Source organism: Hyalella azteca, unplaced genomic scaffold (assembly GCF_000764305.2).
Source record: "Hyalella azteca isolate HAZT.00-mixed unplaced genomic scaffold, Hazt_2.0.2 contig5355, whole genome shotgun sequence".
NCBI lineage: Eukaryota > Metazoa > Arthropoda > Malacostraca > Amphipoda > Hyalellidae > Hyalella > Hyalella azteca.
Genome location: NW_025935549.1, coordinates 171,520 through 185,052, shown reverse-complemented (window position 1 = coordinate 185,052; position 13,533 = coordinate 171,520). Strand labels below are relative to the sequence as shown.

The 13,533-nt window shown below is 47.5% G+C and overlaps 1 protein-coding gene across 1 annotated transcript in view; it reads right to left on the bottom strand.

Moving 5' to 3' along the window:
- Window positions 1-676: 676 nt before the first annotated feature.
- LOC108680552 (fat-like cadherin-related tumor suppressor homolog) overlaps window positions 677-13,533 on the bottom strand; it is a gene marked incomplete at its 3' end in the record, with an annotated part of 116,196 nt that continues 103,339 nt past the window's right edge. The window contains exons 5-19 of the mRNA XM_047880384.1: window positions 12,747-12,894; window positions 12,209-12,420; window positions 9,455-9,563; window positions 9,032-9,207; window positions 7,691-7,904; window positions 7,039-7,178; window positions 6,504-6,823; window positions 5,690-5,834; window positions 4,716-4,815; window positions 3,841-4,292; window positions 3,068-3,533; window positions 2,152-2,885; window positions 1,704-1,850; window positions 973-1,181; window positions 677-858 (exon numbers count right to left, since the gene is read on the bottom strand). Of these exons, the coding sequence (XP_047736340.1) occupies window positions 677-858; window positions 973-1,181; window positions 1,704-1,850; window positions 2,152-2,885; window positions 3,068-3,533; window positions 3,841-4,292; window positions 4,716-4,815; window positions 5,690-5,834; window positions 6,504-6,823; window positions 7,039-7,178; window positions 7,691-7,904; window positions 9,032-9,207; window positions 9,455-9,563; window positions 12,209-12,420; window positions 12,747-12,894 (3,754 nt within the window). The remainder of the gene's footprint in view (window positions 859-972; window positions 1,182-1,703; window positions 1,851-2,151; window positions 2,886-3,067; window positions 3,534-3,840; window positions 4,293-4,715; window positions 4,816-5,689; window positions 5,835-6,503; window positions 6,824-7,038; window positions 7,179-7,690; window positions 7,905-9,031; window positions 9,208-9,454; window positions 9,564-12,208; window positions 12,421-12,746; window positions 12,895-13,533) is intronic.

The following is a 13,533-nucleotide window of genomic DNA, read 5'->3' as shown; positions in this document are numbered from 1 at the left end:
GTCGTAGTATAATGGTCATTATAGTGAAGCAGTGGCGTCGTAGTGTAATGGTCATTATAGTGAAGCATTGGCGTCGTAGTGTAATGACCATAATAGTGAAGCATTTGCGTCGTAAAGAGCGACGTAAACTAGCGGCACGAGACTTGCGACGTTCAGGTCTCGGGGAACACATCCACTCAACAACAACATAAACAGAGACAGTCACTTCAAGGATTTTAACAACTACCATTACTTAGTTAATTCATTCCGTTCAAATGCAGAAATTTCCGAGCATGCTTCATAAAGTTGGTAGAAATAAACTTAGTAACGTATTTATTCCGAGCGCACAATGCACTTCATCATAAACATAATAATAAATAAATGTATCGTTACGTTAATCCTTAGAGACGTGACGGTTTCTCGAGTTCCCAGACCTTCAGGTGCGACTGGCATTAACAACGATCGATGTATGAACGGACGAAGAGTTGACCATTTGTACACTGCCAGTAAGTTTCCAGGAAGGAATAGCATTGCCAACACTACCTTTGTATAGTATACTGATGTAGTATGCTATACTAATATTGATGTATCAGTATAGTATAGAAATGGCCACTGATAGTAAGTTGCCAGGTAGGAATAACATTGTCAACACCACATCAGTATACAAATGGCAGGTCACACACAGACACGCACTCACCGGACGTGTAGTCGAGCGTGAAATGACGCGCGTGGTCGCCCGCCACGACGGAGTAGACGAGGGCGGCGCGCGCGGGGCTCTCGGCGCTGAGACGCAACACGGCAGCGCCCACGGCGGCGTCCTCAGGCACGGTCGTGTGGTACACGGGCTCGCTGAACACGGGGCCTGTCGTCGCCACGACGCTGCACACGGTAACAACGGGGGAACAGGTCAGGCACGGTCGTGTGGTATATGGAGGCACGGGCTGTGAGGCACTCACCGGACACTGATGGAGGCACGGGCTGTGAGACACTCACCGGACACTGATGGAGGCACGGGCTGTGAGGGGAGGGGTGCCGCCATCAAGGGCCAGCACGTCAAGTGTGACGAGGTCGTCGAGCAGCGCCGCTGGCTGCGTCAGGGACACGTGGCCAGTGTCCGCGGCGATGGCGAAGTGTCCTGAGGTGTCGGGCAGCTCATAACGAACACTTCCGAACACTCCAGAGTCAGCGTCTACCGCCCGCACCTGAACATGCAGAGTATCTTCAGTTATCGCTGCACCAACACTGATCACGACAAATTATGTATTCTTAACATTAAATAACTCTTTGGTCGAAATGCGTACAGGTCTATAGTACACGTTTGGTCATCTTCACGTACAGGTCTATAGTGCACGTTTGGTCATCTTCACGTACAGGTCTATAGTACACGTTTGGTCATCTTCACGTACAGGTCTATAGTGCACGTTTGGTCATCTTCACGTACAGGTCTATAGTACACGTTTGGTCATCTTCACGTACAGGTCTGTAGTGCATGTTTGGTCATCTCCACGTACACTTCACGGCTGGTATCTTAAGGGCTCTCTAACTTGGGGGTAGAGTGTACAAAAGTTCTACGCTCGCGTCCAGCAGCCGGAGTATATTATTGATGCATACTACGATAAGTAGATGTAACATAAAGCCCAATTTAAACAAATATCGACAGATGTCATCATGCCAATGGTTAACATGAGCCCAGGTACGTGACTGCTTGACGCTTCACAGTTCACCTGGAAGAGAGGATGTCCGGCAGCAGCAGCCGTGGGCAGCAGCGCTATGTACGGCTGCCCTACGAAGACAGGGGCGTTGTCGTTCGTGTCCAGTACGGCGACCGTTACTTCACCGTTGCCGCTACGGCCGCTGCCCGTCTCACGGGCCTGTGAACGAACGACCGTCAATTGGTCTCTTATTTATTCGCCACCACACAGGCAGTGTCATCGAAAGTAAATATAACTTTTTTAGAAGTCAAAATCTGTGAATAAAGTCATCTTGTATAAACATTGGAACAGGCATTGGTGAAATCTTTTTCTGTACCAGTAAGCTATAAGAATCGATTCGTCTGCTTCCACATGAAGTTTATTAAGCGAAGTAAAGTGTCGGTCCCTTAAATTTATTTCATGTTCCATTCTTCCTTGTCGGACTGCAGTGCCCCTGACCCTGCAGTCCTACACAACAGACCTGAACGATGAGGGTGAAATGCTCCATCTCCTCTCGGTCGAACGGCGTCCCTGTAGTCTGGACAACTCCTGCAGTAGGCGATACTTTCAAATATTTGTTCGGGTTGAGAACGGAATAAAGAATGTGATCTCCGGGACTGACATTTTCTACTTCAACCACAAGCAAATTAATGGTCTTCGTCGAGTTCTCTGACACGTGAGCGAAGTAGCGTTCTTGCGTGAACCTCAAGGAGTTCTGCAAAGACTCTAGCACGGAGATGGTCAGTTCTGCGGTCGTGTCGTGGAGACCGTCTGACACGGTCACGGTGAGGTGGTGGTCGCCCCTAGGCATCTTCACGGAGTTCACAAAGATGCAGCCGTTCTCACTGTCCACGTCATAATACAACTCCTCACTGGCAACATCGTCGCGACGTTTCAAGGAGTATGACAAAGCAGTGCGTGTCCCCATAGTGATCTCTGAACGCGTAATGCTGGAGTTGTGGCCGCGGGTGTCGTCAGGGTCTGTAGCCTGAAGGCACGTCACCCGCACACCAGGCACGGTCGGTAGCCGTACCACAGCGCGGCGCTCACTCGTCCTAAACTCAGGTGGGTAAAGGTTCTCTTTCTCGACCACAATAGCAACGCTGGCAGGCGTGAGGGCCTCGAGCGAGGGGCTGCCGCTGTCTGACGCCCACACGCTGAACTGCAGCAGCCGACCAGCGAGCTGCGACAAGTCACCGGCAACTCGTACAGCTCCTGGAGCAAACAATGATCAATTTATCAATCGGTGAAAATATCCACTATTAAATCACAATAAAACTATATCAAATACTTTAAAAACCTACAATATTATCAATAATCATCCGTTTATTCTATACAAAGGCTATAATAATTATTAAGAGGACATTACCTTTACACTCGCGAGTCCCTGCCCTCACCTGTGTATTCATCGACGCTGAAGAAGCGGGCGGCCTTATTGTGCTGCGCCAGCGTGTACTTGACTCGCCCGTTAGCGCCCACATCGGAGTCAGCGGCGCTCAGCACAAGCGGCGAAAAGTTGCGCAGATTTCGGATGGGTAAAACAGCAGGCGGAATCTCAAGACCGCGGCGAGTGTTGGTCACATGTGAAGGAAAGTTACTTGAAGATGGATCATAATTAGGAGCCCGAGCTGACCGCCCCAGGTCCGCAGGTTGTGTTGCATGATCTGACCCACGCGAGAGTGTGAAGGGAGCGTCTAGTCTCTCCTCCGCTGTTTGGTTGTAATCAGCGAAGTCGAAGACAAGCTCGCCAGGCTTGGCGCTCTCGAGCACAGCGCCGAGGTAGCGCAAGCTCTGCCATTGCGGCCGCTGGTCGTTCTCGTCCACCACTGAGATGACGACCCATGTGTCCCGCGACACCCCCAGCTGCACGAACAAATTAAAACTGATGATCAACACCGATGTAATATTGTTCATAGTGTCACTATATATGCGCTAGATACAGCATTCCATCAAATATTATCGGGATTGCAGACTACATTGTTTAAGGCCTCTTGTACTGAGGGCATCGGGAGAGAATTATTCACTAATCATCGATCATCATCGACCAACAATGCGCAATGAAAGGCAACAGAAGAAAAAGAATATATAATATAATTCTGGCGACATAAATTTTACGGAGACGTTGAGGTCTGGACGATAATAAAAAGTCGCGCGAGACGACACTACTGACCTGATTGGTGGCGGTGATGGTGAGGTTGTAGTGAGGCTGCGTTTCTCGGTCAAGTGGTGCCGCTAGCATCACCACTCCTGACGCAGGGGTGATGAAGAACGAAGCGTTATCGCGATCATCACCATCAGTGATGGAATAACGAAGTGCCGCCCTTGGTGATGACGCCGCCACCATGGCAACGGCCGTCCCCCGCGGCGCCCACTCACTCACGTGGACGGTCTTCATGGCGCTGTTGGTGCCGCCTTCGCCGTCCAGGAGATCGGAGGACCAGGCCGGAGGATCGTTGAGGGCGGGCGTAGCGGTCACCAGCACCTGCAGGGAAGCGGACCGCGGCTCAGGGGCGCCGTCCGAAGCCCTCACCAGCAGCTCGTAGGCGCGACCCTCCTGCAGCGGCTGGGCGACCCTCAGCAACCCGGTGGCCTCGTCTATTGTGAACGTCCCCTCGTCGTTACCTGCCGGACAATGATGGTGACTTGTGATAGTGTGATGCACACAATGGGGTGATACAATGATAGTGACGCGTGAGGCTGGGGTGTGTTGTGTTAGGCACACATAATCTCACACTAGACAACCAATACAACACACGACTATGAAATAAAGAAAACATTATATCAAAAGAATAAAAACGTTCTAAGTCACAATAAAGACATTAGAGCCATTATGATCGTAAAGAAGACAGAGAACAATCACAAAACACACAGAGTTCATATATATAAAAAACACACGGAGTGCATATATATCACAAAACACACAGAGTTTACATATAGTTATATATCACTGTAACACCGCACCTGCAGCGATGGTGTAGGCATTAGAGCCATAGTGGTATTACATACAGTGTTTATATAGAGTTAGAGAACACTAGATGGGCGTACCTGCAGCGATGGTGTAGGCGAGTCTGCCGTTGTCGCCGGTGTCGCTGTCAACGGCGACGACGCGCGTCACGCGCGCCCCGACGCTCGTGTCAGCCGCCACCTGCGAGCGTCAGGCTCAGTGTAATAGCTTCAATATTCTCCAAGTCAGCTTTCTTCACTCCATAGGGTACATATCACTCCCTTCCATATATCACTCCATATGGTACATATGGAGTGATACCCCATATGGTACATATATATCACTCCATATGGTACCACTCCATATGGTACATATCACTCCATAGGGTACATATCACTCCCTTATCACTCCCCTTTCACTCCCTTCCCTTTATCACTCCATATCACTCCCTTTATTACACAACAGCATTTATCCAGTACCAATAAGGTACACAGCAGAAAAAGACGTTCGTCGAGGATGGGAGCTTAGAGTCAACAATCCTATCTAGCTATAATATTCTATTTCTCGTCAACTTCAGTCCGCAATCTAGTAAAGTCGGGATAACCGCTATTTTGTCATAACAAATTCCTTACACTGAGTCAGGAGAAATGCGGTCGCTGATAATCATGCAGTTTATGATAATATTTTCTCAGATAATTAGTCAATCTAATCTGAGAGTTGAATCTTCAAAAGACCTTCATGAAATGCGCCGACACTTCCAGGCACGCGTAAAGAAGCCATTGACATGATATATAGTAACTCGAGACCAGCAAATTAATAAAAAGACACTAATTTAAGCATTAGATTTAAAAAATTATCATTTATTTGAAAAGAAATATATAATAAAATAGAAGAATGATCTGAGCAAAACATTTTTATGCTTAACTTTACAGCGCGTGAGGCTGATCTGGACACTGAGGCTGACCTGGATACTGAGGCTGACCTGGACACTGAGGCTGACCTGGACACTGAGGAGGCTGACCTGGACACTGAGGCTGACATGGACACTGAGGCAGACCTGGACACTGAGGCTGACCTGGACACTGAGGCTGGCCTCAGCAAACACCGGCCAGTGGTCGTTGGCGTCACTCAGAGAAATATGGACACGCGCGAAGTCAGCGTTGGCGCGGGCGCCGCGGTCCCGACAGCTCACGGTCAGCAGGTGGCTGCCTGACACCTCCCTGCACACGCTTCGTCGTCAGCAAACTAGCTTATCTAGAACATCATCCTTATTATCTTATCTTATCTATCTTATTTAGTACATCATCCTTATTATCTTACCTTATCTATCTTATCGAGTGCATTCCTTATTATCTTATCCATATCTTATCCATTTTCTATCTTGTTTAGTACATCATCCTTACTATTTATAATCTTATTTAGTGCATCATCCTCCTTATCTCCAATCTTATTTAGTACATCATCACTATCATCACCCATCATACTTTCTGCTAATTTCAGAATGGGTGAACCTCGTCGCGTTAGAATATTAATCTTTTGGTTTCCAGTTAGAGCTTTTACATTCGAAAAATTGTGATATCAGTAGGACACGACCTGCCTAAATACGAGTAGTTAGAGGAACTATCAAGTTATCAAGTTGATTCATTCAATTAAATAGACTATCGCTAAGCGTATGACTCGGGAACATTGTAGGAGTGTTACTATTTCCATTAATACGAGTAGCGCTGAAGACAAATAAAGTGCGAACATTTAGTCACCACACACTCCAATGTGAGTTACAAAAAAACACCGATTAAAATTTTTATAACATTACTAGGTCCCCTGACTTGCTCTCCAATCATTCAAACCTTATCACTAAGACATGCCGACGAAATGCAGGCTTCCCTCACCGATCCAGCGGCTGGGCCACTGACACAACCCCAGAGGCGCTGTCGACGCTGAAGAGCTCAGCGGAGTTGAGGGCCTCGCCGTGCTCCAGCGAGAAGAACAGCGGCGTTACGGCCCCCGCTGAGTCAGAGACGAAGCCATCAGTGCTGGAGGTGTTGCGCTGTGGGCTGGTGGTGGGGACGGGAGCCATGTGGTCCTTGTCCCGACACAGCAGCGTGACGATGGACGTGCCGGGGGCGGCGTCCTCCGGCACCGTCACGTCGTAGAGCGGCGCGCTGAACACGGGCGCGTGGTCGTTGGCGTCCAGCACGGACACCGGCAGCTGAGGGGCAAACGCGCGATTGTGTTGATATCTAGCACAGGACGCGGGGCAGAGGCAACGTGCAGCCATTACAGTTACAAATATGAGAAACCGAACTAATCGGCGTGTGCCAAACATAACTGGTCATATTAGTATAATTCGTATGCTTATCAGTACAGCGCTAGACGCATCTGTACTATTATCAATTAAAATACACATGCCATGGCTGAAAGTACCTGCACGGCGGTCGAGTGTTGTCCATCAGTGACTGAGAGCTCAAGATTGAAGTGATGCCGGACCTCGCGGTCCAACGGTCGCGCGACGGTCACCAGGCCGTTGTCTATACCCACGCTGAAGTGACCGGCGCTGTCGCCGTCTGCGGATACAATCGCGGTCACTCAACACGAGTAGGGACAGAAAAACAACCAAACTTCTACAACACTAACTGGAAGCGAGGTGTATCTCAGTGAGGGCGTTTACAGAAATACCGACTTCCACTACCAGAAGACGTTACTAGCGACCCCTTAATGACACGAACTTCATGATCGTATATTACAAACACTTTCATTATCTCGGTAAATATTATCATTGCAATCTTGATCAGAATCAGTAGACTGGCGACGACACGGTCGAGTGTCGTTGGAAATAAGGCCACTAGAGCAGCAATGTCTGCACGCTGCACAGCACATGAACTGTGCTCAAGCTTGGCGTTATGGCTCATGTCTGCATGTCTTGGCGTTATGTCCGTGCATGGCTCATGTCTGCGAAGGCAAGCCTACAATATCCAACTAATTCTTAAAGCCTTGACCTAATCGCTGAAAGGGAAAAGCGTTTCTCCGTTGAGGGAGAAAGCAGAAACTTATGGGAAATTTGGAGCTGCGGACGCACCGGTGATGGAGTACCAGAGGCTGTTGCCGTCATCGCGCGGGGACGCTGAGATGAAGGCCACCAAGTGGCCCGGGGGGTCGGTCTCCATGACGTGGGCGGGCGTGGGCGCCTGGACGATGGGAGGGCCGGAGCTCGTGGACGGCGGGGGCGCCACGCGCACCAGCACACGCGCTGTCGCCCACAGGGGCGGCCGTCCACCGTCGCGAGCCTCAACCTGCAGCAGCGAGGTCACACGTCACGGCCACGCGTGCATGCGCGTCACGGCCACGCGTGCGACGAAGCACGAACATTAAAGGGTCTCAGCCGCACAGCGGCTCGTGCCACACATCTTAGATGGATCCACAAGCATTCCGTGTAAATAAGTGATGTGTCTTTCTTGAGTGTACTTTAAATCTGTAAGTTATTCCTCCTCTTAGGAGGCAAGCAAGCTTCATGCTTCACACCGCACATACATTCTTCCAGCCTTGCTTCTATCTTTGCTATCAATACACAAATTGGCAATAAAAAAGTGAAAGGAAATGTTTGTCAAGGCCCAACACTAAATTAACAGCTTCGCTTTGAATTCGAACTCAATACTACGTCGGATCAGCAGTAAAATGCAACTGAAATTGTACGATGATTTTTAAAATTAGACACTCATACAATTAATTGACATCGTGTATTTTGTAGGTTGAGGAGAAACTTAGCATTCGTGAAGATGAAGGCACTATACGTTCTGCTTTACGTTAGTGATGAAATAATTAGGGAGGCTAGAGCTGTTCACGAGGCTGATGGCATCTAGTGTTCATGAGGCTGATGGCATCTAGTGTTCATGAGGCTGATGGCAAGCACAATGTACAGACAAGGAGCAACATGAGCAGCACAATGTACAGACGATGACCAGCACAAGCAGCACAATGTACAGACGATGACAGCACGAGCAGCACAATGTACAGACAAGGACCAGCACGAGCAGCACAATGTACAGACGAGGACCGGCATGTTCAACACAAGACAACATGAGTAACACAAGGCAACATGAGTACAACACAAGCAGCACAATGTACAGACGAGGACCGGTAACACAAGACAACATGAGTAACACAAGACAACATGAGTACAGCATGTGCAACACAAGACAACATGAGTAACACAAGACAACATGAGTACAACATGAAGAGCACAATGTACAGACGAGGACCGGTAACACAAGACAACATCAGTGTAACACAAGCAGCACACTGTACTGACGATGATAGCACGAGCAGCACAATGTACAGACAAGGACCAGCACGAGCAGCACAATGTACAGACAAGGACAGCATGTTCAGCATAATGTACAGGGAGGCACATTGTACTGACGATGAAGTCGTGCGTGTGGCCGGGCAGGAGGGCGGCGCGGTTGAGCAAGGCGCCGGTCTTGGGGTTGATCTTGAAGACGCTCTTGGCCTTGCCGCGCAGGCTGTACGTCAGGTCCGCGTTGCCGTCCGCGTCCAGGTCCTTTGCGTAAACCTGCAGCAAGAACCTGCCTTGTAAACCTGCAGCAAGAACCTGCCTTGCAAACCTGCGGCAAGAACCTGTCTTGTAAACCTGCAGCAAGAACCTGCCTTGTAAACCTGCAGTAAGAACCTGTCTTGCAAACCTGCAGCAAGAACCTATCTTGTGAACCTGCAGTAAGAACCTGCCTTGTAAACCTGCAGTAAGAACCTGCCTTGTAAACCTGCAGCAAGAACCAGTCTTGTAAACCTGCAGTAAGAACCTGCCTTGTAAACCTGCAGCAAGAACCTGTCTTGTAAACCTGCGGCAAGAACCTGCCTTGTGAACCTGCAGTAAGAACCTGTCTTGTGAACCTGCGGGAAGAACCTGTCATGTGAACCTGCAGGAAGAAACTGTCCTGTAACAAGTACACCTGTAACAGGTACTTATTCGTCAGATTCATTACGGTCTCAATACTCAGACTAATGTCCAACTTAATGAAATAATATATGCTTAAATGTTGAATAAATTAAGTTCTATTTTTAATAACATCGTAATATTTATTATTATTTTAATAAATGAAATTCAGAATGGTCGTCAGATTAACGACGGCCTTAGATGCAGAGGTGCCCGACGGCAATGTTCAAACTTGAAACATATGTCGGCTGTCTGTATGCCATACCATAGGGATAGAACGTACACCCTTTTGGTTCTCCACGCTTGCCTTTAGACTCGTGCTTGACTAGTTAATATAGAAAGGCACAGCAAAAATTTTTAGTCAGGTCTCAGCCCTGAATTCTGTTGCATATTGTTATCTGATAAAATCGGTAGGATTATATCGATTTTATCGATATACAACATGCTCAGAGGTGTCACTTTCAACCTTATTATAATTAATAACTATCGATAATTAACTTTTATAAACCACTTGAAACGAAGAATCGGGAGTGCTGATAGCAGAGCTAGTGAGTTACCTACTGTCATTTTACGGGTAGTTGCGGATAGGACACTGCCTGACTTTGTTACTTAGTCAGTCACAGAGCTGATAGACAGCTTGTTGCTGCTAATAGTGTACATGTTAGCCCAATTGAATGGGATGAACGTCAGGACCGTTACTATAGTTCGAGCTACACGTCACGAGTCGTCAAAGGCATTGCACTCGCTAAGAGCGGCGATTCGCCGACAACCATACAAGTGAGAAGACTCAGTGTTTGGTACGAATAATAAAAATCATAGGAAAATGTTTCCAGGAAGTAGAAGGTCAACTGCCTGTAATGAAAACATAGACAAATTTAATGGATTTCTGCGGTTGAGATAAAGTCTTGGGTTTCCATGTATTTGCTCGAGACTGCGAACAAATACATGAAGTTTACAGTTCAGTTATGTAGTTTAAAAAGCTTGGACTGGAGTGCGTGCAAAGTAGTAGTGCGTCGATTAGATGATGATTGAATGATTGATTATTAAAGTGTTACAGCCGGTAATATAGTCGCTTTAAATACGCATATCAAACAGAAGTTTCATCGTTGCATTAAAATAGCTACTAATATTCGAGCGATGTGATACGAAAAATAGGATGGGGAAAAATATTCAACTTTTTTCATATATTATATTATTTTCGTCTCTTTTATTTTTGTATTTCATGAATATTCTCGTTAGTAGGTAAGATAAATTTTGGATTTCAAATTAAGAATGAAGATACCGAGTAAGACACTAGAATTCCTTCTCACTCACTGCAGTCTCTACGGTCAGATTTTTGACGCAACTCATGCTAAGATTTGTAACAAGTTTCATTGTGGAAAAAAGTGGACCATGACACTGACAGTTATGATTGGGGTTCATGGTAAAAATTATTACTGTCATGGTCATAACGCTTATTTATGATCATGGTCTCAGTTGGACAAGACTAATTGTTCTTCTAATGTAGTATGGTACATATTTATTGTAGGCGAAAAACTTCTGATTGAATTGTTTCTCAAGGTATTATTAAATTCGTTCAAAAATATGAATGAGTAGGTTGGTCATAGTGGAATTAGTCAGTACCTAACATTTCTTAACGATAGAATTCGATTCTAAAAGCTTTTAATTTATATTTCGCCAGCAATTTGAATGATCGCGTGGAAATAAAATAGAGAACGTCTACGACAACGATAAACATTTCCTTGAGTTTCTAATATCAAGAAACGCCAAAGAAACCAAAATTGATCCAAAAGAATGATCAAAAATTTAGAACCGTTGCTGGCAGCGCGGGTTGGACAGCAAGAACAAAGGAAGACATACGGTGCGCCGCTCTGCCCGTTTGCTCAGCGGTTCGCAAACAACGCAAGCCACTCAGCGGGTCATTGGGCACGCACTGCTGAGGCTCGCATGTCGCAGTCACATCAAGAGCCCGAGCCTCATTACGCTCAGTGTGGCTTCTTCCGCTGCAATTAAGCGTGAGGCAAGAGCCTAGGCTAACGGCCGCAGTAAATTGTGATGAAAAGTAAGGGCGAGAAGGAGACGCCGAGACAAACGGTAAACAATGAACTAGAAACTGGAGGCTGAGTCACATCTGCAAGCGAGAATCACTTCCTTGGAATTGACTGGTCACTAAACACTGCAAGAGACCGTCGAAAAATACTGCAGCGTTAACAAAACAGAGACACCTATAGCAACTTTTTATCTCAAGCAGCGCCTAACATAACAGCGAGAACCGAAGATGATATCGATGTAGGTGACCATGTAGATAAACGGCGGTTCACGGTTGAAATTAATTGATAGTTAGATTGTGAATATTCCTGAAATTGGCGTGAATCTTATCTTAATTGGTTTATTGATTATCCCGCTTTGGCTGCCTCGCCTAGACCAGCAGCAACAGACTATACATCAAACAGGCTTGGGCGCACTCGACATCCCGGACCTAGCGCCACAACCACGGACGCCCGGTGAGCTGCCTTACAAACTTACCTCCGGATTTTCTGTCACATTTACTGCTGCTGGCATATAGAAATCATTATTATTTGAATTTGGAAAATTTTTAAATAAAAATAAAATAAAAAACGTCGACAATAGACGAGCACTACAGACCCTGAGCAGCGGCAAGCGTCGTCGCCCGGCGGGCCGTGCGGGGACCGTGACGCGGTACAGCGACTCCAGGAACTGCGGGGCGTTGTCGTTGACGTCGCTCACAGTAACGTAGACGGGCGTCACCGTCCACAGGCTGCCGTCACTCACGATCACCTGCACCTCGTACTGTGACTGCAGCTCTCGGTCCAGAGGCCCTGCGGTGCTCAGCACGCCTATAGGGAACACGCGCACATTATTGTCGTGTTTTCCGCACCTCTGCGTGTAAAATTTTGTTTGAAGCCATAAATAACCTAATTTAGAAAGCTACGAAGTCACTTCTGTGTACAAATCAAATTAGCCCAGTTCCTCTCACAAGCTTTGTCATGACCCAAACTTCTCACATTTCATCGGTATTTTGGTCGCACTATAAAAGATCTACAATAGTTATTCAGCCAACACTGCATATAAATAAACATTTTGATATGAAATGGAAAATTCCTCATTGGCTTGTTAGGATAAGATACAATTGGCAAGGCCAGGCCGGTAAGAACGCTCGTACCCGTGGTCCTGTTAACGACGAAGAGCTCGTCGCCCTGCGTGTCAGGCCCCCAGCCCGCCTCGCCCAGAGTCGCCGCCAGTGCCTCGGTGTTGCGGCGACCACGCACGCTGCGCACGAAGAAGCTCAGCGCCCCCGTCCCGTTACCCGCCTGCACGCATACAAACCACATCGGCTGTGTGTCGTCCGCTTGGGTCTTAGTTCTATGGTGTTTCACATGAAATTATAGGATATTATAAGAAGTAATATGAGCCACAGCGCCATTATAATTGTTGATCACTTGATGGCCACTAAACCAATACTACGCTGATATGATATGGCGCTCATACTACACACACACTTCACCGACACTTCACCAATGCCACACCGACGCCACACCCATATCGCACCGTACCACACCGACACTTCACCAATGCCACATCAATAGCGTAGCGACACTTTTCCCATGAAACACCCATATTACACCGACGATTCACCGAAGAAACACCCATATCACACTTTACCACACCGACACTTCACCGATGAAACATCAATAGTGTAGCGACACTTTACAGATGATACCACACCGACAATTGACCGATAGCAAACGGACACTTCACCGATACCACACCGTACCACCCCGATGCTCCACCAATACCCCACCGTTAATACGCTCATACAGCATTGTTATCACTACACCAACACCTCACCCGATGCTGCATCGGTACACTCACCAGTGCAGGACACCACTCACCGCGGTGACCCGCCACTCACCGCGGTGACCCGCCACTCACCGCGGTGACCCGCCACT